Source organism: Rhipicephalus microplus, chromosome 10 (genome assembly GCF_043290135.1).
Source record: "Rhipicephalus microplus isolate Deutch F79 chromosome 10, USDA_Rmic, whole genome shotgun sequence".
Taxonomy (NCBI): Eukaryota; Metazoa; Arthropoda; class Arachnida; order Ixodida; family Ixodidae; genus Rhipicephalus; species Rhipicephalus microplus.
The window spans coordinates 93,279,846-93,307,699 of NC_134709.1; the positions used below are offsets into that span (position 1 = coordinate 93,279,846).

Genomic DNA, 27,854 nt, shown 5'->3' on the forward strand with positions numbered 1-27,854 from the left:
TGTTCCAGACGGGAAAGATGAGTTTCGAAATTCACCGAGAATACAACTATGTCGTCTAAACAGCAAAAACAAGTGTGCCATTTAAGTCACCTGAGCACACTGTCCATCATTCTTTCAGAAGTCTCAGGCGCATTGCAAAGACCGAAGAGCATCACATTAAATTCATATAAGCCGTCAGGGGTCACAAACGCCGTGTTTTTGGATGGTCTGGTTCACTCATTGGCACTTGCCAATATCCAGAGTGCAGATCCAGTGAAGAGAAAAACTCCGCTTCTTGAAGGCAATCCAAGGCGTCATCAATGCGTGGCAGAGGATAGACATCCTTGCGTGTGATGTTGTTTAGTCGATGATAATCCACGCAAAACCTGATGGAGCCATCCTTTTTTCGCACGAGGACCACTGGCGAAGCCCAAGGACTGTGTGAGTGCTGAATAACACCACGTTGCAGCATCTCGTCGACGTGTTGAGTGATGACGTCACGCTCAGCCGGCGAGACGCGGTAGGGGCGCTGACGAAGTGGAGTATGATGACCAGTGTCGATATGGTGAGCGACAACTGACGTGCGTCCTAAGGGAGGTTGTCCGTGGTCGAAGGAGGCAAGGAAACGGTCAAGTAGTTGAATGAGCTGATTGCGCTGGTCTTGCGTAAGGTCGATGTCTACGCTGCGCAACAGAACGTCTTCGACAGGTATTGAGGGTGCGGTGGCAGCTGTGACAGCATCCACGGACATCGGTGTCGTATCACAACGGGCATAGAAAGGAAAGATGTTATCATAAGTGTCAAGACTCCCAATACATTCGCCATGCAATAAGGCAGCGGGACAAGGGAATGGATTGCACACGTACATGGCACTGGAGCCATCGGCAAGTGTTATGACGGCAAATGGGACGACAAGGTTCCGGCGACGAGCGCATTCTTGTGACGGCATAAAGAGGGCAGTTGAATCGGAAACGTAGTTGCACAAAAAAGATACCGCGGCGACCGAAAAAGCAGAAATGACGACGACAGCAGTGGCAATCACCTTTTTTGGCGAGCGAGGGAGCTCTATGAATGTCGTGCTGAATAGAAACAAAACGAGTTGAGCACCAGCGCAGTCGACAACCGCATGATTAGCGGAAAAAAAGTTACGTCCTGGGATGATTTCATGAGACGCATGCGGAAGGACGACAAATTCAACGATGTAAAGCACTCCTTGAATCACAACACGAGCAGTGCATGTGGCAGAATGTTGGACGTGTTGCAAACTCGCTGTGCGTAAAGAAATTTTAACCAGTGGAGTCGTCACTTAGTTCAGTTTGCGGCATAACACTTCACTGATTATACAAATAGCGGCATCTGTGCCGACAAGAGCAGTTGTGGCAAAACCGTCCATAAACATGACAATCTCGTTAGGGGGCGAAAGATGAGGCCTTGGAGATTTCGTTGGTGCGCAGCTCTTGCCTCAGGAACTGCGACTGTTAGTTTTCCTCCTGGGCGTGGTTGGATTGGCGAAGCATGGGGGAAGGCGACCGAAGACGGGGTGAAGGAGATCGACGTCGGCTGAGTCTGGTCGACGTGAGCGGGGGTCATGGGAGTCAGGTGTCACATGAGATTCTGAGTGCCGAGGTATGTTGCCGGAATGCTCAACATCATTAAAATAGAATCCACGGCGACGGCAGTAGCGCGCGACATGTCCTGGAATACCACAGTTGTAGCAGACGGGCTGATTATCCAGAGTACGCCACGAGTTTACAGGTGCTCGAGGTGGTAGAAAGGGCCGATTTACTGGATCAACCAAAACTGATGACCTGTAGTAGTTGGTGGCTGGACTGTATGAAGGGAGCGGCGGTTGGGCAGGAGGTCCGCGGACGGCTTCTGCATAGGTCAGTGGTGCCGTCACTGATATTGGGGACGCGGGCGAAGGGAGCGCCCCGGCAACTTGCGTCTGAATAGCACGGCGAAGTGAGTGGTCCAGAGTTGTGGGGGTGATGATGATATATGGTGTTTTTTGGCGCAAGGGCCATTTGATGGCCAAAGACCGCCAGTTCATGGGACAAAGGATGTGGACAATGATTGTGATTAGCGGCTGTATAAGCGCCATAAAATTCCTCGCAAAAAGGCGGGTAAAACATACAAGTAATAAAATCATGACCATGCCGTGAAAGGTGTGTGTGATGTGAATAGGTGACAAAAGTTAGTGATAATGAAAAACGATTGTGGACTTGTATGGCATTAGCACAAGTACCTCACTCGTTCATACCCTTGCGTCCAAGGGCCGTGAGGCAAGTGCTTTCCTGTGTAGCCACCGCAGCAAAAACCTCTCTAGAGAGGTCATGCTACGGTATGCCCGGGTATATGATATGAAAATTATGAATTTTCTTTAAAAACGCTAATAATGATTTGTGACTAAAAAGCGGTTCCCTACCGACGAACTTTGCAGGGTGTAAAGGCATATGTTGTCGGTAGGATAGTGGGAAGTGTTGTCTTCTTAGAGTGTCTAAACGTTTACATTGAATTAAAACGTGAAGAACTGTTAATACCTCACCACATTTATCACAGATTGGTGGATCACCACCGGACAAAAGATGTGTGTGTGTGTCGGGTATGTGTGTCCTATCCTGAGTCTTGTTAGTGTTACCTCTGTTAGACGTGATTTTGATTCTGGTGGCCAATAGCCAAGGTGTGGCTTGATAACGTGTAGTTTGCTTTGTGTGTGTGTATCCCACTTGCTCTGCCAGTAGTCCCTGAGTTTTCGTTTGAGAGACGGCTTAAGATCAAGGGCCGGGATTGATGTGGGTGTAATGGCGGTGCTTTCATGGGCGGATGCAACAAGCTGATCAGCCATCATGTTGCCTTGAATCTCACGGTGCCCTGGCACCCAGCACACAACAACATGTCGGTTGAGTGTGTAGAGTGTGCATAAAATGGAGTAAAGTGAAACGAGGACAGGGTTTTTTTGTTTTTAAGACTGTGCTGAGCCGTTACCACACTGAGGGAGTCTGTATAAATTACTGCTTTTTGTATTTGCGATCGTTTGATGTGTTTAGCTGCCACAAGTATTGCGTAAGCTTCCGCTGTGAAGATACTTGTGCCTGGATGTAGAGGGCCAACAGCAGCGTAGGACACAGAGGAGTTAGACTTAGAGGCATCTGTAAAAAACTCAGGACGTGTGTATTTGTGTTGAAGTTCCAAGAAGTATGTTCGAATATAGGCAATAGGGGCATGTTTAGTAACTTCTCGGAAAGACACATCGCAATCTTTAGTCTGCCACTGCCACGGTGGCGGGTATGCTACAGGAGCCATTAAAATGTGTTCGAGTGACACTCCAGTGTCCTCAGCTAGACCCTTCAGGCGAACTGAGAAAGGCTGCCTCATCGAAGGCCTGTTTTGAAAAATAATGGAGCTCGACAAGTCAATAATATTAGAGTATGAGGGGTGCCTCTTGTCTGCTTTCACCTTAAGGAAATATACAAAGGACATGTAGGTTCTTTGCAGATGAAGCGACCACTCATTTGACTCAACGTAAAGGCTTTCTACGGGGCTTGTGCGACAAGCACCCGTAGAAAGGCGGATGCCCGAATGGTGCTCGGGATCCGGCATCTTCAAAGCACTTTGTGTCGCTGACTGATAAACAATGGCCCCATAATCTAAGCGGCTGCGAATAAGGCTTCTATAAAGGTTCATGAGGCATTTCCTGTCACTGCCCCACGTAGTACGTGACAACACTTTTATAACATTGATGGCTTTTAAACATTTTGTTTTTAAATACCTTATGTGGGGTACGAAGGTCAACTTGTTGTCCAAGATTAAGCCTAAGAATTTAAGCTCGGCTTTGACGGACAGTCGTTGCCCGTTCAGTTGAATGTCGGGTTCCGAGTGCATGCCTCTCTTTCGAGAAAACAAGACACACGTGCTTTTTTGTGGGTTAAGTCGAAATCTGTTTTCGTCTGCCCATTAGGAGACCTTATTTAAACCCAGCTGAACCTGCCCCTCACACATGGCCAAGTTGCATGACTTGAAGCCAAGCTGAACGTCGTCGACATATGTACAATATAATTCATTTTAATAATAAAAAGTGTGCAACTAAGCACACCACCTTGTGGCACGCCTGTTTCCTGGACAAATGTTTGGGAGAGCACACTGCCCAGACGGACACGGAATGTCCGGTTTGACAGGTAACTTTCGATTACATGAAACATTCTTCCGCGCACACCAAGGTGGGACAGGTCTCTTAGAATTCCGTAACGCCATGTAGTATCATAAGCCTTTTCGATATCGAGGAACACAGAGAGAAAATATTGTTTATGGACGAACGCGTCTGTGATCTGTGCCTCGATATGAACTAGGTGGTCTGTGGTGGATCTACTTTCTCGCAACCCGCACTGAAATGGGTCGAGCAAATTATTTGTTTCAAGAAAATGTTCAAGTCGGCAGTTTATCATTTTTTCGAAGACTTTGCACAAGCATCTTGTAAGTGCTATAGGCCTATAACTCGAGGGTAAAGAAGGGTCCTTGCCCTCTTTCAAAATGGGAATAACAAAAGCCTCTTTCCAGGAGGTAGGAATAGTGCCAGAAGACCAAATAACATTGTACAAACAAAGTAAGGTTTTTCGGGTTTCGTTTGGTAGGTTTTTTAACATTTCATACATCACATGGTCAGAACCTGGGGCAGAAGTACTGCAGGAGTTTAGAGATGTTTGGAGCTCAGCTAGATTGACAGCTTGGTTATATGCCTCGTATCTAGTGGATTTGTGTTCGAGTTTCTGCTTTTCAATTCTTGTTCTGTATTTTTGGAAAGTGTCAGTATAGTGGGACGAGCTAGATACCTGTTCGAAGTTTGCACCGAGGAAGTTTGCCTGATCTTCCAAGGTATCACCCTGAGTGTTTACGAGTGGAAGTGTGTGTACTTGTTTTCCTGCTATCCTACCGACCATGTTCCAGACTTTAGCCTCCTGTGTGTATGAATTGACCCCCGATAAAAACTTTTGCCAGCTTTCTCTTCTGGCCTGCCGACGCGTTCTCCTGCCTTGAGACTTTATTTTCTTGAAGGTTTCAAGATTTTCGGCTGTCGGTGAGTTCCGAAGCAGCCTCCAAGCTCTGTTTTGCTGTTTGCGCGCGTTTCGGCATTCAGAGTTCCACCATGGCACACATCGTTTTCCAGGGTGTCCATTTGTTTGTGGGATGCATTTCGTTGCAGCATCAATCAAAAACGCTGTGAAGTAGTTCACAGCAACATCAATGTTCAAAGTACAGATGTCATTCCCACCTACACAAGCGATAGTATGAAACTGTTCCCAGTCGGCTCTGTTTATGAGCCACTTGGAAACACGTGGTGGACACTCAGTTACTGTCGTTGTGCTCAAAACTACGGGGAAGTGATCACTTCCGTACAGATTACTGACGACTTTCCACTGGAGTCGAGGCACAAGAGATGGAGGTACTATGCTCAGGTCTATGGAGGAGAAGGTGTTATTAGCGAGGTTATAATAGGTTGGTTCTTTTCGGTTTAGGAGACACGCGCTCGACGAGATAAGGAACTGTTCGATCAGTTGACCCCGCGCGTCATACCGAGAGTCACCCCATAACCTTCTATGCGCATTAAAGTCTCCAAGGAGAACATAAAGCTCCGGAAGTTCATCAATTAGAGAGTGTAAATCGCGTTTTTGCAGCTGATAGCTAGGAGGAATGTAAATAGTGCAGATTGTGATCAGTTTATCAAAAAAAACCGCTCGAACAGCCACTGCCTCAAGAGATGTTTGGAGTTGTAAGTGTGTGCAAGCAATTCCTTGATTCACTATGATGGCAACACCTCCGGATGATGTCATGGCATCAACATGGTCTTTTCGGAAAATAACGTATTTACGAAGAAAATTTGTGTGTTTTAAATTAAGGTGTGTTTCTTGTACACACAGCACTTTTGGTGAGTGTTCATGTAAAAGTTCTTGGATGTCGTCAAGGTTTCTGAGAAGGCCCCTGACGTTCTATTGTATAATTTTAGTGTTCATGGTGAATGTGAAATAGTGCTGTGTGTACGAAAAGCGAGTGGCTCTTTAGACGGGGATTTTGAGTTCACTTAACAGGGCCATCACCAGACCCTGTTATTTGCTTTTTTGTTTTCTTGGCGTGCTCCAAGGAGCCACGCCGCTCTTTCGGCACCAAGGGTGCCGACGTATTCATTGCCTCCTCGGAGGCACTGGATGCCCGCACATGCGGGCTGTTAGTTCGGATTTTGGGCCTCGCCTGGTGAGGGGAGGCCTTGAGACCCGAAGACTCTGGAGTCTCCGGTCTGTGTTTGGGAGTAGGCGGTGTAGCCTGGGCTACACCCGCCTTGGAGGCAGGTGCCACAACCGCCGGCTCGGTGTGCGCGGGCCGGAGGGGTGGCGAGGGCTGGTGCGGTGTGCCCCTGACGCGCCGCATCAGCGTATGTAGGTCCATAGAATGGAGCGACTCTTCGCCGTGCTTCCTTAAATGTAATGTTCTCCTTCACCTTCAACGTAATTATTTCTTTTTCTTTTGTCCAGTATGTGCAGGAGCGTGAATATGCGGCATGGTTTTTTTCGCAGTTTACACAGTGTGGCGGTTGTTTGCAGTTCTCAAACACGTGGCCTAGGACTCCACATTGTGCACAAGTCTGGCGACCACGACAGGTTTTAGAGCCATGGCCATACCTCTGGCATTGGAAGCAACGACGAGGGTTTGGTATGTACGGCCTGATAGATGTCTTTGTGTACCCTGTTTGAATTGATTCCGGTAGTTTACTGGATGCAAATGTAATTATTAAGTGTTTTGTCGGTGTTTCCTTATTATCTCTTCTGATGATGATTCTCTGTACATTAGTGACAATTTGGCTCTTCCACCCCTCCAAAAGTTCAGTCTCAGTCAAGTCAAGTAAGTCCATGTCGGATACCACTCCGCGAGTTGTGTTCATTGATCTATGTGGTGTTACGGTTATTGGTATGCCACCGAAATCTGAGAGACGGTCTAGCTTTTTAAATTGTTCTTTGTCACGGATTTCGAGGAGAAGGTCTCCACTAGCCATTTTGGTTACCTTGTATCCTGTGCCAAGAGTTTCGGTAAGACATCTAGAGACTAGGAAAGGAGAGACGGTCCTGGCTTGCTTTTCAGTTTTTTCACAGTGAATGACGTGGAAATGGGGAAAAGTTTCTGTTGGCTGGTTGAAGAGATTTATGTCGTCGGTGCGTACCCGCTTTAGGCCGGTACGATCAGATAGTAGAGGGAATGCGCCATGCATGCCGGTCTTATTTTTGTTCAGCAGCGTTGGCAGCCACCCATCCCGGAGCCCAACAAGGGGACGCTGCAAGTTTACAGGTGCTGAAAGCTTGCAGACGTCAGCCGTACAACACTGCCATAACCCAATGCGCCTAGACCAAGGTAGGCTATTTGCACAGGGTTAACCCTTGCCGCCAGGAAAATTGGAAGTAAACACAAGAGAGTAGAAGACAGGACAGATAGATAGTGAGAGATGAAGACTAAGATGAAGGCAGAGAGAGATAGGAAAAGGCGACTGCCGGTTTCCCCTGGGTGGGTCAGCCCAGGGGTGCCGTCTACGTGAAGCCGGGGCCAAAGGGGTGTGTTGCCTCTGCCGGGGGGCCTTAAAGGTCCAATCACCCAGCGTCAGCTCAACCCCCAGGATCCCCTTTTCCTCGGGCACGGCAAAGCCACGCACGGCTGGCGTGGGAGGGAGTAGAAACTCCCCCGTTAGCTCGGGTCCGTGGTGTCGCTACACACCAAACGCCTACTTGCGCAGGCGCCCCTGCGGGCGAGTTGTGGGGGTCTCGTTGATGGTGGCGACAAGAGAGAGCTGTCGAGCAACTTCCTCTCGGATGTACTGTTGAATCTGAGGCATTAACACGCTGTAGTCAGGGCCACTGCTTTTGCACTCCAAAGCCGAAATTTCAGCTGTTTGCGTATTAGCGCGACGTGTAGAAATTTGTTGCTTGCGCAGCTCATCGAAACTTTGACATTGCTGAATCACGGCCGTGACGGTCTGTGGGTCTTTGGCCACAAGCATATGAAAAGCGTCGTCATCAATGCCTTTCAATATATTCTTTTTCCTGTCAGCCTCCGTCATACTCGCATCAACTCGCCTACAGAGGCTGATCACATCCTCAATGTAGCTCGTGAAGCTCTCACCATTTCGCTGAAATCATCCCCGCAGGCCCAGTTCAGCACGAAGCTTACGCATGGCTGGACGACCGAAAAACGAGGTGACGGCCTCTTTGAAAACGACCAGGTGGGGATGTCAGCTTGGTGCTTGGTGAACCATAGGTTGGCCAAATGCGTCAAGTAGAAGATGACGTGAGTCAGCTTCGCGGGGTCATCCCACTTGTTAATCGCGCTGGCATGCTCGTACTCTGCCAGCCAGTCCTCGACATCTTGATCTTCAGTGCCGTTGTATACTGGTGGGTCACGCAGACGAAGTACACCAGAACACATGACAGGTGGCAGCGTGGAAGAGCCTTGTGGGGGATCGACGCGCTCCGTCACCACGGACTGAGATGGTAGCTTACGGCTGCGGAGCTCTAGGACGTTACCCAGCACGTTTCCACCAAATGCAACAAGCAAGGTTGCGTAAAAACACAGGTTATCATTCGAGGAACGTTCGCCGCAACAAGCTGGTATAGGCAGGATTCCGGCAAGCACGAGCCACACACAAACGTCAACGTCTTCTTTCACTCTGGCACAAAGCTGGCGCCACTATATATGCTTCGGTACGATATATATATATATATATATATATATATATATATATATATATATATATATATATACCGTAGGTTCGATTCCTGCTCACAGTTGGTAATTTTTTCATCCACTTTTCTTTCTTCTTATTTACATTCCATTGGTTTTAATAATTTCCCCTGTACATTCCTTGCCATTACTGTCTGTTATATCTCATTAATATCTCATTAATATATATATATATATATATATATATATATATATATATATATATATATATATATATATATATATATATATATATATATATATATATATATATATATTTCCTTTTCTTTTGACCCCTTCCCTCCTGTCTCGACCGGCTATAAAAAGACACGGAACATGTGTAAATAGTATTATGCCTTGAAAAAGACGGGATTCGCGTCGAAACGTCGGCACAATAAACAGTTGTTATGTGAAAGTGCATTTACTTTCATATATATATATATATATATATATGTGTGTGTGTGTGTGTGTGTGTGTGTGTGTGTGTGTGTGTGTGTGTGTGTGTGTGTGTGTGTGTGTGTGTGTGTGTGTGTGAGAGAGAGAGAGAGAGAGATCGAAATCGCATTTTCTGCTTTTCACGAATGACGCTACAAGCTCAAAAAACCACTCATCGCAGCCTTTCTATGAGCCATTGGCTGACTTAAGCATGACACACTCGGTCATCACTGAAACTGCCCCGGGATGCCACGACCTGTCCACGGGTGTGTTTGTGATTGCACTAAAACGCCGCGTATTCGAAGAAAGAAAATGAAAAAAAGTGTTCCAGGTCGCGAAGCGTGCGGGACGTATTTTCTATCCCGTGCTATCCAAGTTGGCTTAGCTTCTAGCGCATTCATCGGGACGAGACAATGAAATTGCAACGTACGACAAATCTCTGTAACTCCGCTTGTACTAGGCTGACTCTCGAAAATTCATAAGGCAGTAAGCTGCCATAGTAAAATCATTTCGTTGCTACTTGAAAAAGTCCTGCAGGACTACGTTAACCAATAAACTTTAAATTAGCTATATCGCTGTCTTTGTCGGATGATTTTTTGGAATGTCAGTATAAACGTTCTTACTGAAAAAAAGAAACAAAAAGCCTAATGGGTCTCTCACCTGGGACCACCTCAAATACAGCGCATTTTTCTTCTTCTGACCAAAATAGAAGCTTGTGCGCTTTCGCTCTGCTTTCTGCAAAAAGAACATGCATGACGCATACACCAACTGAATTGAAATACTCGGCGAAAAAGTCACCAAGTATTATTGATCCTTAAAGGCACAGAAAGACGTTGTGACAGGCAATCCTAAACAGCCCCCGTTATTCTATTTCCATAGTTTTCTAGCACAACTGCCTGTAGAATTTGTACCATGCTGGTGTTCGGAATTGCTTAAACAATTTTCCTATTGGGGGAGTAGATGAAATGCAACATTTGCATAGCGTATTTAGTGATCTCAATGAAACCTATGATTTGAAAAAAAAACAGAATCTTTTTGTTAATAGGCTGCCTTGTAATTGTGGTATTCGCAATGTCCATTGACGATAGACTGTAGCGCCGCCAAGCAGAATTCGGGAGCATCGTCTCAAGAAAAGTCAGCCGGCAGACGCTTCATATAGTTTGAATATGCGAGTGTTAACGCGTCAGTGTTAACGCGTCATCAGTAAATGAACGCTACCAAACTGTACGTTTCCTGCATGAGTGAACAGAGAGGACTCTCTGTGACACGCTAAATCTCACTCGTTTTTGCGACATGCGAAGTGTTTGCGAATATAAGTGCCAACTTGCACTTTTGATGATAGCCCGCTGAGTACGTATATCAGTTTCGCAAGGTTTTCGTAGCCACGTAGGATAGTTAAGTGTTATCGTCAGACCTATTTATTCTAATCTCATCTTAATTCTCTTACATGTATATTGTTTTCGTCAGTATTTTTGTAGTGCATTATTACGATACCATAGTGCGCAAAAAGTTGCGTAGGCTCGCAATTTCTACAAATTAGCCAACATTGCGCCGCTTGTTTTTGAACGTTTTTTATAGATGCCAGCACACTGCAAGCAATTTGCTTATTGACGGGTAGCGAAATGTTCTCCCTGCCCAGGTAAAGAGTGGTGACGTGCTGCTGTTGGTGTTGTTAAGTCGTTCGGCGGAGGTAATTCCTCAGAAATTCAGCGGTGATGTTGAAGGAAGTCATCTTGATGACGAAGATTTTTCGTAGGACCTAGAAGGCTGTGAACGCACCGAGAGTGACAGTGACGGTCACTCATCAGTTACCCACTCAGGAGGAGTGAGTTTTATTTCGTCTCCTTGTGCGGTAATTATTTTTTACCCTCGTAAGTCCCTTTGATTGCATGTATATTATCATACGCTTCAGCGAGGTCAAAATAAAAGCATATTTTTTCTTCTGCATTACCTTTAGTGCAATTACAGTGGATATTATAGAGCGCCGCATGCCACCAATAGGTTCGAGCTCGAATAGCGAAGCGAGCTGATTGAAGTGATGAAACGTGCATTGACGGCTACTATGCACGCATCTGTACTACCAGCACCTCCCAAATGACATTGTTGTTTGACGAATTTTCGCAATTTTGTAGTTGCAAGAAGTATACGTGTGTGTTCTTTCTGATATTCACATTTTAATTCCACTGATGAAACCTGACATCTGAGAGCAGGGAATCGCGCAAGGCTACAGTCCGAGCATATCTGTGACACAAGCTGTACGCATGGGATGTTACATCTTTGTGTTTAGTTGAAGAAGCAGCTCCAGGTTCCTGACAATGCAAACAATGACGGCGTAATATGGTAGCAAATGATCACAACGTTAAACATTCGATACCGTGCAGCATTCAAGCTACGCGCTAGTGGCCCAGTATAGCGGCACATCTGTAAGGCAGGCTCGGTTCATGCTACCCCGAAGAGCCGTTCAGTTCATACGTTAATTATAATTAGTGCAGTTTTCTGTAGCCCGCACATTATTTCCCAAAGCATCGCTCATGAATGGTAACGGAGCTGAAATATGACCTTTCCCACCGCGGGAAATACTCAGGGAACAATCTTCCATAGCTGCTGAAAGTATGTAGGCCTCATATACATTTCAGTGCAGGCCATGGCTTTATTCAAGGAAAAGGAGACGGCCAATACGTCTGCAGGTTTTATATGCTCCTATGCTAACAAACGGCTTAACCCAATTTTACTAGACCTTAGTAACGTTGGGCTAACCCTCCTGGGAGTGCTATCCTGAATCACAGCGCGCCGCCCATATACTTCGCGGGCATGGCGAATATATTATGGTGCGCACTAAAGTGGGAGAGTGAGTGATTCTTAAGCTGCGGCTTTGTGACTAAAAGCAGAATATATGTTTCGGCAAATCACGAAAGTCGTAAGTAAATACCCGCCACGGTATAGCTCAGCACTTGAGGGGTCACACTACTAATCAGGTGAGTTCTGCTTTGATTCCGAGCCACGTGGCCTCATCGCAATGGCGACGATGTGAAAACAACGCTCGATAGCTTAGACTAAGGGGTACCTTACAGTGGCTGACATACTCCAGCGCATTACGATGTCGTCACGTTAGCAAAACACAGTATTCCGTGGTTCCGCGGCGGCTGACCGCCGACGTGACGGATGGGCCATGGCACGTTCGGACGTCGCTCGGCTCCGAGTACTTCCGGCAGCTTTTCATACCGGGGGCGCTAAACTCGTCCCCAACCAGCACCCACCAGTTCTTATGGCGCGTTCGCACATGGCGTGCAAGGAAACGAAAGCAGCAAATTCACCGCAAATATGCTCGCTTCGCCGCATAAGCGGGTGGAACACCATGGCGCGAGGCCAGAACAAGAAAAAAAAAGCCGGTTCCAAACCGATTTTGCCGCAACGCGAAAGTGGATACTCTATCTGTTTCACGAATTTGATTACACTATCCTGTGACTAGCTGAAACCACGGGATCTAAACAGTCAGCCACAGATTAAGCGTGGCGAAAATGGCTTCGGCAGTGGCTCGCATTGGCTCAACTTGCAAACTACCCGTGCAGCAAGATAAATCTTGATAGCCTCAAAGAGGCCGAGTTCATCCAAAGCCTGTTTTGGATTACGATCGCCGAGAACACTGGAAGTAGACGGCGCAGCCACAATGCGTCGGCATGCGCCAACGTGCCTCGTTTATGTGCCCTGCGGTAGCCTGAGTGCGTGCCGCTGCCGGTGCGTTCGCTCGTGTCCTTTCTGCTAAATTATTTTTCGAAACAAGGCTTGAAAGGGGTCATGCTATTCTTTTTTCATTACTTTGAGCGATAACAGGAGTTTGGTACGAAGTTGAGTGTTCAGAAAGCAAGCAACATCGAAATAATTGTCTCCTAGGCGGAGGTACAGCATCTCTCAGGGGCAGAAGGATTGTGAACTTTCGACGCGTGGTTGTGGCTTTCTTGTCGCTCTGGCGTTTTCGTTTCCACTTCAATTCTCAAGTGTGAATGTGGCATTAGTCACCTGCAGCCACTCCTACATATCAACATCCGCTCTGCTCATTACTGCGCATACGCTGCAATGGCTGCAGCCGTGGCGTCGCTCCGCGTCGCATTGGACCAGTTGCAGGTGGATTTACGCCTGGCTGGTCATCGCCAACGTGACACGACAAACAAACGCCTACACATGAGTCGAGACCTTCAGAGTATAACAGAACCTTAAGGAACTCCCGGTGCTGCAATTAATCGGAACGCAACTGCTAGAGCAGTTCACTGCAATCGTTTAATGGTTTAACATATTCACCATTTTTCAAACGCATTCAAGCGCCACCGTCTTGGACTGATAACATGGCAGTTTAGGCCCCGCCGCGGTGGTCTAGTGGCTAAGGTACTCGGCTGCTGACCCGCAGGTCGCGGGTTCGATTCCCGGCTGTGGCGGCTGCATTTCCGATGGAGGCGGAAATGTTGTAGGCCCGTGTCTCAGATTTGGGTGCACGTTAAAGAACCCCAGGTGGTCATAATTTCCGGAGCCCTCCACTACGGCGTCTCTCATAATCGAATGGTGGTTTTGGGACGTTGAACCCCACAAATCAATCAACATGACAGTTTAGTGTTTCTATCGAATTAACAAGCAGCGCTACGGTGAACTCTTCGCACAAAATCGCTTGGCCGGCACATTCAACGATTCTTAAGCAGGATCACCTCACGCTGCAACATAGAAAACCTACAAAACCAACGCTTATCAGTTCAAGATGACGGCTTCTATGAGTAGAAAAGAAAATCGTATAAAAACGCTAGAATTGCTACGCTTTCCATAGGCACTCTTTAATAGTCTAGAATGTGTGCACAGTGGCTCGGATAGTATTTGGCCTAGCATCAGCTAATCGCATGCACGCATGTGTTGTTCGATGTGCTATTTCTTTTATTCTTACCTTTTTCTTCGTAATGTCTAATAAACATTGCTGGCCTGCGGCCGCAATAGCGAAGCGTGGCGTGTAGATGCTCGCTCTTTCTGTGAATGGAAAATTCAAGAGTGGCCACAGGTTAGTATAAAAGACATGAAATTTTATACACAATAAAATAATCATTCTTCTAGAGAAGTGTCCTGCTTATACATTGTTTAATGAAATGCAATGTGCCGGGAGGTGCGAGGATGCTACCACGCTTCAAACATTTGCCGAAGCACATTTTGTTCTAGCGGGATAATATACACGAGCCCAAGTTATAACTTCAATGTTAACTGTGGGATAAGGAATGCGCTGTTAGCAGTATGGTAAGAAAAGCAAAAAGAAATACAGCGATACGGCTGTGTTATGAATTGGTATAACACGAAAGTTAAACGTGTTTTCACAGAGGTAGTTGAGCGTTTGTTGTGCACTGTTTCGTTACAAGGGCGACGTAATAAATACTACAGCAACAAATTTTATTGTCACCCGAACAAAGGCAACCAGCTCGAAACTTGTAGAACGCGCCGCTGGAAGAAACGAGCGCGTACCAGCAACTGAATCAGCTCGACACCCAAACCATGCTTCTTAAAGACAAGGAAAGACGCATGAAATGAACGCACTAATATAGAGATAAACAACGCCAACAACTTTCACAATTGTTCTTTCGTGTGGGAGCACTGCCACCGTGTCGTCAACACGGCCGCTGTGGAAAGCGTGGTGGCCTTTGTGCACTCTTCAAAGCCTTTGCAACTTCCAGAAAAGCCCTGCCGTGGTGCTCTAGTGGCTAAGATACTCGGCTGCTGACCCACAGGTTGTGTGATCCAATCCCGGCAGCGGCGGCTGGATTTTCTATGAAGACAAAAACGCTGTAGGGCCGTGTGGTCAAATTTGGGTGCCCATAAATTAACCCCGAATGGTTCGAAATTTTCGGAGCCTTCGCTGCGGCGTCTCTCATAATCATATGGTGGTTTTGGGACGTGAAACCCTGCATGTCAATCATTCAAATCAACTTCAAAGCAAACTTGTAGTGGAAACACTGGACGTACAAAGATCCTCAATTACCCTATATCACGAGATAAGCGTGCGCGCAGAAGCAACCACGCCCTGCGAAGGCCCGCGCTCATCGCTACGAGAGGGGCGACGAGCTTTAGAGCTCGCTCTCCGCACCAATCTTGCTGAATCTCCCTGGCGATGACGAAAACGCGCTAAAGTGGTTGAGCTCTGAGGACCGCCAACGATATAAGGTGTATATAGGCACCTCGCCTTTGGGAGACTGGAGAACGTATGCTCCGTGGCTTGCTGGTTTGGCACCGTGTGCTGCAGAGCCACAGGTCGTATTTTCAACGCATGGCGACGGAAACGCTTCTTCCAGTTTCCATTGTCCAGTGTGTTACTTCAAGTTTTACAGTGCCATATTCATGACGAAAATACGCCAGTGTGGCGGTGGTGGGCTGCTGCATGAAACACTAAATAAAAATGTTTTCCTGCAGCTGCGCATGCACGGTTATTACTACTGTTTAGTATCAATAAAAGTAAATACGTATGAACTCTACGCACGCACCGAAATTGAAAACTGGTATGCTAAAAGTTTATTTACGCTGATGGTCTTATTTACACCAACGAACATTCGCGATGGAATGCGATCTCAAAAAAATTAAACAATTCGCGGATGTCCACGAAGCCATGACGCGCGCTCGACGCTATGCCCTAACGACCATATTGTGTACGTTGCAGTCGCCGATTAGTATAGAAAATGTGTGCTTTCGGGTGTTTTACAGTGCTGTGTCCCAATTATAGTTGATATTACTTTATTGTAAAACAACTTGGTGTCTAACATATTACTCGAGCGTTGCCCCGTATAATGTAAATTAAGCGAGGAAAAATGACCTAAAATGGCAAAGACAGTCGAGAACAACTCTAGGTCCCAAGGTCTGTAATGTCTTCGTCGAAGTCGCCGACTAGTATAAAACCAGGAGGTTGCCCTGAAAAGAAATATTCTGTCTCAATAAGCTAGCGCTCAGTTCCTCGCCAGTGCTATGCTTTTCTGCTTAAGTCTCGTTTCCTGAACTGTTCACTCGCTTTTGTAAGTTTTTTGAGCTTTTGGGTTTTTATATTGATCTCTCACTGTTATGAGTGCTAATAATGAAGTGTTCAACATTTTTTTCTGTCTCACATATGTATCGACTATAGCGTATGCTATCGGAGCGTTGCTTCATGTAGCGTAACTTGGTAAACAAAGTGACCTAAGCAGTTGACGAGAAACCTAGGTCCCATGTTGCAGAATGCCTATGGTAACGTCATTATCTAGTATTATGCTATTGTGCTTGTATGTGTTTTGTGATGTTCAGTGACAATAACGATTTGTATTACTTTATTTTGAGGCATTTTATTGTGCCTCACTTATGCTGAACGTTGCCCGTGCGTCGCCCATATAATGTAGTCGTGACAACGTTAGATAATAGGGGCAACCCATGTAATGACATCGCTTAAGTCGTATACTCCTAAATCCTTCTCCATCGCAGGTGCGTGGAGGCAATCGAAGCTAATTTAACCCATTATTTGCGGCTGACGAACCGTATCCTACAACAGCAAAACAAACTCAGTACGTAGCGCTTGTCGTAAGCAGCCGCCATGTTGAACGAGCGCAACGTAAACCACGCAGTCATGGCAGCGCTAAACCTCAAAACTAGCGCGTGTGCGGTAAACGCTACGCGACGTTTAGCGCTAAGAGCTTGAAAATCTCTATCTCGTTATTTAGCCAAGCATCGCATTCTGCTAAGCACGTTAAACTCTAAATTACCTTTTGAGGGCCTACGCTGTAAGAAAAAATCCATCTCAATGGGAGAGTAACGTCACCTTCCTCAAAGAGTGTCGTTCGTCCGCCAAAAGACCAAGTGTGGTGAAGAGAGTGCCATGTGTAGATTAGGAGGACTATATATAATACCTCTGTCACACAGCCACCACCGAACTCTGTTAAATTCCGTCAACCTCAACCTCCCCTAAGGAGTTCGCCGGAGATTGAGTTGGGGCAGTGTCACACAGCAATGAAAAGGTTGTAATAGTTGCCACGATGGGGCTCAGCTGGTGCTGTTTCATTTACGCAGAAGTATCCTGATTTCATCTCTATCTGTTTTTTGTGTATCTTTGCTTTGAGGGTTTTACAAAAAACACGATACTAAGTAGAGCTGACGACAAAAAAGCATTAAAAATTATTTAAAATGGCAACATTAATTGTAGTAATGCAGACAGTGACGCTAGCCACCTTGTGCCTAACGCTATGTTTGAAATTGCATGGTGTTCAACGACTAGTTGTTTTTGTAGCGCATAAATTACCCTTCACTTAGGTTGGGTCACATTACCCATTCTTGCAGCCGTCGAAGCAGGCGACGATGATGCAGCACTGTCAGTCATTCCTCACGTAGGCAAACGCAAACACGGTGGCGACAACAACCGCAAGCCCGGAAGAAATATTTTCAAATGGCGGCGACGTTGTTGTGGAATGCATCGGTGTGGAGAGTAGCTGCACTATGACGGAGGTATATATACGTAAAGAAACGCGTTATGAATGAGTACTGCGAAAAAAACGTTTCATATTGCCTAAACATGTATCAATGTTCTAACCCTGACACGTTAGTGCCCGAAAATGTTTGTTGACCAGCAGATACTGAGGACGAGAGTACCTCATTCCGCTTGCATTATTTGCGCAATGCTCCATTTATCTTCATTTGCGTAACGGTGATCGTGTGACACGGGCCGCATCTCCGTTGTAAGGAGGAGAGAGTTAAACGGGGTTCACGAGTGCCCATGTGACAGGAGCATAAGGAGAGGACAAACGGCTCACATACTCCCTCGTGTAGGGGCTGAAGAAATGAAAGGCACTTTTACTACTGCCCTTGTCTGCACGGGTCAGCAGCCTTTCAAAGCTCTGGCTATCGGTCAGGAGCGCCCCATTTTCCCGAAACTCACTCTTCTACTTTTTCAGGGTGGTGTTAGCATGAGGCAGAGGATTGAGAGGTGAATAAGGTGGCCAATGCATGCTGAGGGGTTCAGTGAACTGATGACAAGGCTCCTCAATCCACTTACAGTTGCGATGAAGAAAATCACGCGATAAAAAAATAATTTCTCGGAGGTTGATACTTCACGAAGCATTATAATGATTTCAAACGTTGCTCAATAAACTTCACTATATGTACCAGTGGTGACAATCACGCAAGTCTTGCGGACATTTCAGCGCGTATATTTCGTGTCCATCCGCACCGGACTTCTTTAGAATTGCTCAGTCACTGTAGTCAAGTGTGCGGCTCATGTTCATCACTCGTGGTAATCTTTTACAGGTGAAGCAGCTCTTTGACTTGCCTATGTAACGCTGTCTGTCCGCACCGGGGCGGTGCCAAGTAGGCCACGCCTTCTCTAGCAGTGCGTGCGCATGACGTCGCTCTCTTCCTAGCCTGTCGCTGCTCACCGCGTGTCATCTCACTCGTTTCACCCTCTTCACTGCTCGCTTCGCTCGAGCCCTCTCCTCACCCGCACCACATCTCCCCCTCTGTTGGCGAGAAGCCGCAGGTAGGTGCCCTGTGCGCGCTCGCGCGCCGTTGTCTAGCTCGGCGGTGGTGCCCCGGTGCCGGCAACGTAGGCAGTGCGCTGCTTCTTGCCGCGCGATCATGCCGACGGGCCGGACGCCACCGGGGCATGCTTCCCGCTAGTGTGCGCGTACCTTTCCTAGCTGTCGCCTGCGTTGCGGGTTAGCCAAGACGACCACGTTCGCGAATGGCGACGTCGCGCCAGGAACGGCGACGAGGTGCGTGACAGGGAAGACGAATGCAAGCGTCAGCAGTGCAAGACCAATGACACCAATGAGGTGTGAGTCAAGAACGTCGATCGCGTTCGAGAATAGACACGGTGCGTGGGTAAAACCTACGAGACGCGAGCCGATGAAGCCGAGCGCAAGCGTCATCGACGCGTCCCTTTTACCTTGTCTTTGCGTTTCAAACAAACGTTTACTCCAGTGAAACTCCACCGAGTATCGCTCCAAACCATTCTTCCAGCTCCCACGTCGACGCCCGTTTGAACTATGTCAGCGCCGAGTGCACCACTGCTGCTTCGCATCCCATTGGGTGTCTTCGGAGAGATGGTCCATAGTTTGTCGCTCCGGTTCCATGGAAGATGAGTGCCGCTTCGCAGGATACCAACGTTGCTGTGAAAACATAGTTCGTCGTATGTGCTGCAATTGTGGTCGCACGTGTATTTGTGTTTCTGTGGAACGGCTGCTTAGTGCACTGAACGCCTCAACTTTCTGCGAAGAAATGAACACCCCATCTTGCAGCTGGGCTCTTTGCGCTTTCTTTTCTGCAAAGCGTCAAGAATAGATGCCTTCACTGTGAAATATGATCATATTCTGGATTAATTACCTCTGCAAATCACGTGGATCTGGCAGTTTTCAAGGTAAGTTTTTTATTTTCGTCACCTTGACTCATCACTTTATAAATAGTATTAAAGTTGAAAAATCACTGTGCGCGGCATGTTTTAGCATGCTCTAGGAGCTTGCCACTGTGGAATTCTTTTTTTAATACCATGATGGAATAGGAAAGGTTCGTGCCATTGTGGTGGCACCGGCTACCACTTTTCTCTTAGTAGGCAAGATATGCCGCAAGATCAATAATAAGGGCACAAAATTCGAGTCTGTACTACATGTGATGTAAAGGTACACATTAACGAAACTTTACAGGTCAGTTCACATACAGTCAATGGGTTCATATGTTCCACACACAAGGTCTGTTCACCTTACATGAAGGTTCATATTCACCTAACAGATACATATGTACACAATTTCCACATACAAGGTCAGTTCACACTGAGACCGATGATTACACATATTGAACACACTATTTATATATATTACTTACTTTCTTGTGCATGAACACGATATAGCATACGATTTAGCATACGGTAGGTCAATATTTTCATAAAATATTTGACTTCTCAAGAAACGTCTTGAAGGCAACAAGTGATATTTTCTGAAGTCCTGCAGTTGGCTATGGACCTAGTATTTTCGTCACTGTAAAGGGCCTCCTATCGAAAAGTTGCAAACTACCTCGTAATACTTGTCTTTGTGTTTCATACTTTAGGCACTTCAGAAGCAGATGAGATACATCTTTGTCAAGGTGGCCACAGGAGCACTCTGTACTAGGCGCACACTTTATCCTGTGTAGGCAGTGCCGCGTAAATGCTGTACCAAGCCGTAGGCGGTGGACCAATGTTTCAAATCTTCTATTATCTCTTAACTCTGATGGGATGCTTAGTTTTATGCAATGGTGTATTAGGTATAAATCTGAGCTTTTAAGTTTTTCGTTGAACCATTTGTCTTTAGCGACGCTACAGGCTAGTTTTCTGAGAAGTGGACGCATTTTAGTGAGTGAAAATTGGCAGAACAAATATTCCTTCCTTATGTTGGGCCCTATTGGCCGCGGCGTCCGCTGCCGTGTTTCCTGGAATGCTGTTGTGACATGAAATCCAATGAAACACGATCACGTGGTTCATTTTATTGCTTTTGCATGCTCATTTAAGGTCTCACATAACAGAGAGGGGTTCTGAAAGAGGTTTTTTTTTTACTTTGCAGCGACGCTAGAGTGACTTTCAAATCGCTAAAAATGAGTCACGTTTGTGCCTCTTTTTCGGATGTTATGAAGCTTAGCGCAGATGGAATTGCAAGCATCTCCGGTGATGTAGAAGATATTAGTCAACATAATTTAAATGTCTGCTCTATTGCTAAGTGTGGGATGACACAAGCTGAAAAAGAGGAGATTGCATTGCAAGAACCGTCTATATACACGTAAGTATACTGCGGATATAGGGAACAAATCTTACATATTGCCAGCCGCTGTGCAACTGTCACGAACATGTCCTTAATAGATTGTTCTCTCGACCGACAACTCTATGTTTGGTCTTGGCCGCGTTCAAAGAGGAAAGTTAATATCTCCTCATTTTATCTCATACCTCGATAGTAATGTTTTCTGTTCCTGCGCAATGTTGCATAACTTACGTTTATTTTTTTCTATAATTACGACGCTCAATGAATGCGACTCGTGCTGAGTTGTAATACGTAAAATATGGCAACAAGTTTGGACCGCTCATATTACGGAAAATTGCGGATGACGAGTTTCGGCAGTCACGGGAGAACTCGATTGGTCCTGTGGGACTCCCAAGCATACCCTTAAACTCCTTGCCAGTGTTCTATGAAGACGTTCCTCTATAGTTATTGATAAATACTGAAGAATCGGCGCTCAGTAAGCAATTTTTGTTTTATTTGTGCGTGATGCACTTACAGTAGTGAAAAGCGGATTCCTTCCCACCCCCCCACCCCCATGTTGTGTCAGCTATTCGACGCAGTACGTTTTTAACTATGTTGGCCCCTCTTTTGATAGCGCGGATTTGCGACGACCACAACAGCTTTCTATCAAGGACAACGCCAAAAAATTTATGTTCTTTCACCAATGTCAACGTCTGTTCATCCAGTGTGAATTTGAAGTTGTGTATACGTCGTCTAGTGAAAGGTAGTACCGCATTTTCACGGACGAGAGACTCATGCCTCTGTCCTTCTAAAACTTGTTGACTACCTCAAGACCACATTGTACCACTGGTTGAACTGCGTGAATATCTGGTCCTGAGGCCTATATGCAGACGTCACCGGCGTAGAGGGAATACCTCAATCCGCTTGGTAACTTTCCCGGTAACAATGCCATAACACCGTTGAAAAGGAGTGTGCTTAAAACACTCCCTTGTGGGACGCCATGTGTGACGAAATAATAATTCATTTGTCCTTCAGCTGTTTTTATGTATATTTTCCTATGGCTGAAAATATCTGAAATTCATCGCAGTGATAAACTGCATAGTCCAAGCTCTATTCCAGCCAACACGTGAATGTGACTGAGTCGAATTCTTTCTGAATGTCGAGAAATTGACACCACCAGTCAAGTCTACTGTATACTATTCTCTCTGTCAACAAGTAGATACATCTTGTAAGACTGACTTGGCGGAATGATTCAAGAAATAAAGGGGTCTTTCCTGGTTTGAGGACTGGAAATAATTGTTCTGATTTCTATGAATCAGGTATCTGATATCCATATATCGTTAAATAGCTCTATCAGTGTCATTCTAAGGTCCAAGGTTCTTAAGCATCATGTACGTAACACCATCTGGTCTCGAAGATGTTTTTACACGACCGAACTCAAGGGCATACTTATGTCCGTCTAGGCTGAACTAGCCATCAAGTTAAGAGTGTTCCGAAATAAAACAATCTCGCATCTTTTGAGTGACAAGTGCTGAGGAACTTGCATATTTTGGGCATGTAGTTGTGATTCCTGATCTGCTTCTTAACCGACAGAACTCGTCAGCAACATTGTTTATGGAGTGTTCAGGGCTACTACAAGCGCTCGAGAAGGATGGCTCTGTGTAAGAGGACCACTGAAGGATCAGACGATCGCCCATATTCAAGGCACAGGGGTGAAAGCACTCAACGACGAGCAGTATTGTGGCCATCACCTGCTACCTAATTTCTGAAAGCGACGGTGTGAATTTGTTTGAGTTTATGTGTCCTCTCGTAGCCCTCGAGTTTTCAGCTGCGACAGTAAGCCCGTTGTGCTCGTCTTCTGTTTGCTTTTAAGTGTTCGTATTCCCCGTCAACTGCAGTATACTCATTTCTCACAATCACTTGCTTGGTGCTAATGTTGTAAGAGTCGCTCAGTATAGTTGTAAAGGTCTCTAAGTTTCGTTTTTGTCCTAATGCAGCTGTTATGCGACGACAAAAATGTTGCCAATTAGTATATTTTGAGTAGCGCTGAGTCCTTGTACTCCTTATAGGTGTATGTCCTACCAGAATACGGAAGAGATCATTGCCATGCGTTTTGATATGCGTTGACCATTCAGAACCCTCAAGAAGGTCATGTGAGCATAGCGTGACATTTATGCAACTGGAGTAACGATATTATCTCATAACGTTGGAGAGGTATCATTCAACACTGCCAAACTGCATTTCTCAACAGCACATACGATAACATTCCCGCGGGAGTCTGTATGTTCAATGCCCCAGATTTCGTTATGAGGGTTAAAGTCTCCACAAACCAGCACACATGAGTCCGCGTCGCTAAACACATGAACTAGGCTGTCTAAAATATTTTGCTTGAATATTGTACAGAAAGGCTTATCACAGTGACACTTCTATTTCGGAAAAATATTTTGCAGGCTACAACCTCAGCTATATCTGAGTCACTTGACTGTATTAAACAGAATGACAGGTATTTTATGACCAAGAGCATCGCTCTGCTCGTTTCAGCTCCCGCGACGACTTATATACCACGTAGTTGGACAGTTGGGAATACTTTTGCACACCTGCTTCCTGTATGCATACTACAGGGAAGCTATGTTCAGCAAGGAGTTTACGAAAATCAGCTACTTGTTGGGGCTTAGGCAATTACGTCGTCGTCTTCGGGCTAGTTTTTTGTAAGAATTAATTTTATACGAATTATTAGGAATCAGGCAATTACTCCGTGCTCTTGTAGCTAGTTTATTTATATAAGAATGTTAATTCTACTTCTCGCAGGTAAAAGCGGACAACAGCCGACGACGAGTACCGCTGATGCGCATGAAAAATTGTTTGTTTGTAAAAAAATAAATGTTTCTAGCTTTGAATCAGTCTGTGCCATTTACCGTTCCCACACACATTTACGAATGTAGTTCTGAGTATGGTGCAGCTGAAGGAAGCTGTCATGTTAGTCTCTGGATGATGGCCCGGTGAATGAATAGTGAATTATTCATTGGTCCCTGGAAAAACTGTTCAAATGAATTAACAGTTTATTCCGAAAGAGTACCATTCACTCTACCAGGGATGCGTCCTCGGGATCAACAGTTAGTCCTACGAGAGTAACATTCACTCTACCAGGGATGATTTCTCGCGATCAACAGTTAGTCTTTCGACGGTAACATTCACTATATTATGGATCATTTCCGAAAATCAGCAGTTCGTCCATAGAACAGTGACCATTATTTATATCAGGAGCTACCCTTAGTCCTCCTGCAATTATTCCTTCAAGAACAAACTGTTTATCCTCTTGCAGTTATTCCCAAAAGAACGAATAATGATAGCAAATCAGTTGAACCCCAGAAGGACTAACCTTTCTACCTCTTCTAGTCATTTTTTAGCGTGCACAGTCACAGGGAAAGGTAGAAGAGTGGCCTTTCATAGCTTTTTTCAAAACACTCATTGGGTAACTACTGCGAGCACACTTGCTCGGTACCCACTACGGCATTGATAATAAACTTTTGGGCAATAGGCCGGCATTCGCTATGCTATTTATCATCATTCTTCTGAGAAGCGTGATATCCTGTAAACATTTGCAAGGAATTTTGCGCCAATTGTCTATGCAGTGTTTGAGGACGCAGACATAGTATCGGGGGAGGTTACTCAAGAGCCAGCCGGCCAACCGAGCAAGGCTACACAAGCACCCCATCGAAGGAGCACAAGCCGGTAGAATTAACCAATCAATTGTCTGTGTCGACCGAAAGTACGTGTTGGTAGTGGTGGGGCGCCAAGCAAAAGACCCCACCAACACTGCAGGATGGCGCGAGGTGTCCAGTGATGGGAAACCTGCCGAGGCGACTTCGTTCCGACGCAGTAGCACAACGTTGCGTCCCAACCCGATATCGGACAAACACTGGCCACCATTGTCCTCCAGTGGCACGCGTCCACCTGGAGGCTCCGAGGATGTCTAGCTCTATGCTAGACGTTGAAGGTAAGCATCATGCCTCGGGCTAACTTCTTCACTGTGTAGACATGAATTTTGCACCGAAACTTAGAGTGGCAACGTTAAATCTTCGCGGTCTTGCCGCCAAGCGGAAACAGAGCCAAGTCGTCAGGCTGCTCATGGATTGTGATCTGGATGTATTAGCTTAACAAGAAACAAAATTAGACAGTGAGAAAGAGGCCCGGGGTATGGTGCTGTGCTTTACGGTGCGTTACTACGCAATTGTTAGTCAAGCAATAGGCACGTCTGCAGGCTGTGTATTATTCATTAAGAAGTTACTGGGTCTGCCAGTGCAAGACACCTTCTTTTGCCTGTCTGGTAGATTGGTTTCCTGTGATTTTGAATTTATTGATTGTCAGTGGCGTATTGTGTGTATTTATGCACTAGCCATTAGCAAGGGACGTTCATATTTTTTTTTTCAAATCTAAAAGAGCGCTTCACTTGGAAAGAAAATCTGTATTACTTGACAATTTTAGCTACGTCCTCAACGGGCAAGATCGATCAAATGGACGCGCCATATACAATAAAAGTAGTCGACGCTAGCAAACATGATTACTGAACTCGAGTTGGAAGACGTGGGTAGCTGCATGGATGGAACGCGGGAAGCGCGTTTCACACATTTTCAGGGGAATAGCCATGTACGCCTTGATCGCATTTACGTATCGCTTGAAATAATAGACTACTGAAAGACATATACTGTCTACCCAGTAAACTTCAGTGATGATTGTGTTAGTTAAGTGTGATATGACAGAAAAAACACAATGTGGAACTTTTTCATGGGAGCTGTAGAAGATGAATTCTACTTTGATCACTGACGAACATTTTTTAGATCAGGTAATGAACTGCATCATTTAAATAAAAATGGATGATGAAGGTAAACTTGCAGTATAATGGGAATAGTTCAAGCAGCGAATAAAAATAAAAGCTATTGATTGTTCTTGCGCACTGAGTTACGAAGGGAAAAACAAGAAAAGAACTACGAATGACCTTGGAAAGACTAATTGACTTGGAGGGCAAACAGCCGGACATACGCACTATTAAAGAGAAACCTGCACTGCATGCCGAGGAACGCTACCGCGGTACACTCGTCCGTGCTAGGACTGAGGCTTTGGCTGCTGGAGAGACGCCAATCAAAAGAGTGTTAGGGGGGGAAAAAACGAACGCTCGACGGAATCATAACAAAAAATATAGAAGGATATTCACGAAGTAATTGACACCGACAGCATTTTAGCCGTATTTTCAAAGCATCTTGAAAATATTTTTGCGTGTAGACAGGTAAACCTGTAAAGATTTGAAGCAGAATATTTAAGCTGCATGCCACAAGTCAGTGAGAAAGTGAAAAGCGCTTTGGAATTATCTATATTTGCATCTGAAGTTCAAAGGGCACTTTATAACTTATATCCCGGGAAATCTCTGGGACCAGATGGTGTTTGGGCCAAGTGGTGCAAATGTTTTAAAAGTGAATTGTCTCCTATACTTGCAGGAGTTTTTAACGAGGCATACCTGGAAAAGCAAATACCGCCGCCCTTTGATGAATTACATATCGTTCCGATTCCGAAGACAGATGACGTTGAAAAGCCCAGGCACATGACAGCGTACAGGTCATTCGCACTGACAAACGTACATTACAAAATATTACTGAAAACTTAGGTGGCTCAGTAATTAAACATATCGTCGGCCCACACCAAATGTGTGGAATCAAAGGTCGGCCCATAGTAACAAATGTTCATAAAATGCGGTTCGGGCTCGAATATGTTGACATCAGTCAAGCTCGTGTGTCCGTACTCCAGCTGGATTTAGAGAAAGCGTTTGATTGCGGTGCCCACGCTCTTTTTTTGCAGTATTGGAGCACAATAATATTAGTAAGATAATAATGGACGGTGTAGCCATGGCATTTCTAAATGGTAGTAACAGACTAATTATCAACAAGACATTGGGCCCTCTAGAATTTGGTGCTCAGTGCGTCGATTGCCCTGTTAGTCCACTGTTGTTTTGCATTTACATTGAAATAATATGTCGGTCGATATTGCAAAACGACATCATTAGTGGCTTTAGAGTGCAATACTCAGAGGTCAAACTATTCGCATACGCTAATGGTGTTGCGATTTGTAACACTTCCTATGAAGGTATTGAAGAATCAATCAGAGTTTCTAAGTCTTTCGCCGAAGTTACACAAAACCGCAAAAACTGGGTAAATGGCTCAGCTTTCGCCATGGATATTGGCCTTCAACTCTTGAATTTTCGGCAGCAAATAAATAGGCGCTAACGCCAGTTAAATATCTTGGAGTTCTGCTCGAGTCATACAAAAGTACTGATCAATATTGGACACAAAAAACAAAAGAAATTAAGGAGGAATCAAATAGCCAGAATGCAACTTATCTGTCAATGTTTGCGGGGGCTACTGCGTGCAATTGGTTTTTTGTGTCTAAGCTATGGTATTTGATGCAGGTGCTGTACTGTTCTCGGGTCAATGTGCAAAAATTACGGGTGTTTGCAATATTTGTGTGGGGGTCTAACTGGGAAAGTTGCAGTCGCACGAATTTGTTTAGACGGGTGAAGCGTGGAGGCCTTGAGCTAGGACATATATTTATCAAACAGTTAGTAAACAGGTTTTTCTTTTTCCGGGAGACAAGAGACCCTTTCCTACTAACACTGTGTCCAACAAGACTAAGTAGACTGTTGCCTGAGTTCGTTGTGAGGCCTCATGTTACCACAGGGGTGGTGGAAGCATACATGAAGGAAGTTGTGGCCAGCGTGTGGTTTTCGTGTGTTCATTTTCGACTGACTACTGGTGGTCTGTTGGAAAGAAAAACTGTTCAGTAATTTATGTGACACTACGCTCCCCATCCCAATGTACAGAGCGCTATATATAGCACGCAAGGGTCACAATGTACTCAAACTAGTTAAGAAAATTCCGGCAGCTACAAGTGCCAAAACGTCCTTTTTTTTAAATT

The 27,854-nt window shown here is 45.6% G+C and overlaps 1 protein-coding gene across 2 annotated transcripts in view; it reads right to left on the reverse strand.

Moving 5' to 3' along the window:
* Positions 1-27,854, reverse strand: part of LOC142774795 (uncharacterized) — a 75,292-nt gene that overhangs the window by 35,254 nt on the left and 12,184 nt on the right. Inside the window, exons 3-4 of one of the 2 annotated variants that reach the window (XM_075875878.1) lie at positions 14,090-14,169; positions 9,826-9,900 (exon numbers count right to left, since the gene is read on the reverse strand). In XM_075875878.1, coding sequence (XP_075731993.1) covers positions 9,826-9,900; positions 14,090-14,169 — 155 coding nt within the window. The remainder of the gene's footprint in view (positions 1-9,825; positions 9,901-14,089; positions 14,170-27,854) is intronic. The other variant, XM_075875879.1, reaches the window with a different exon arrangement.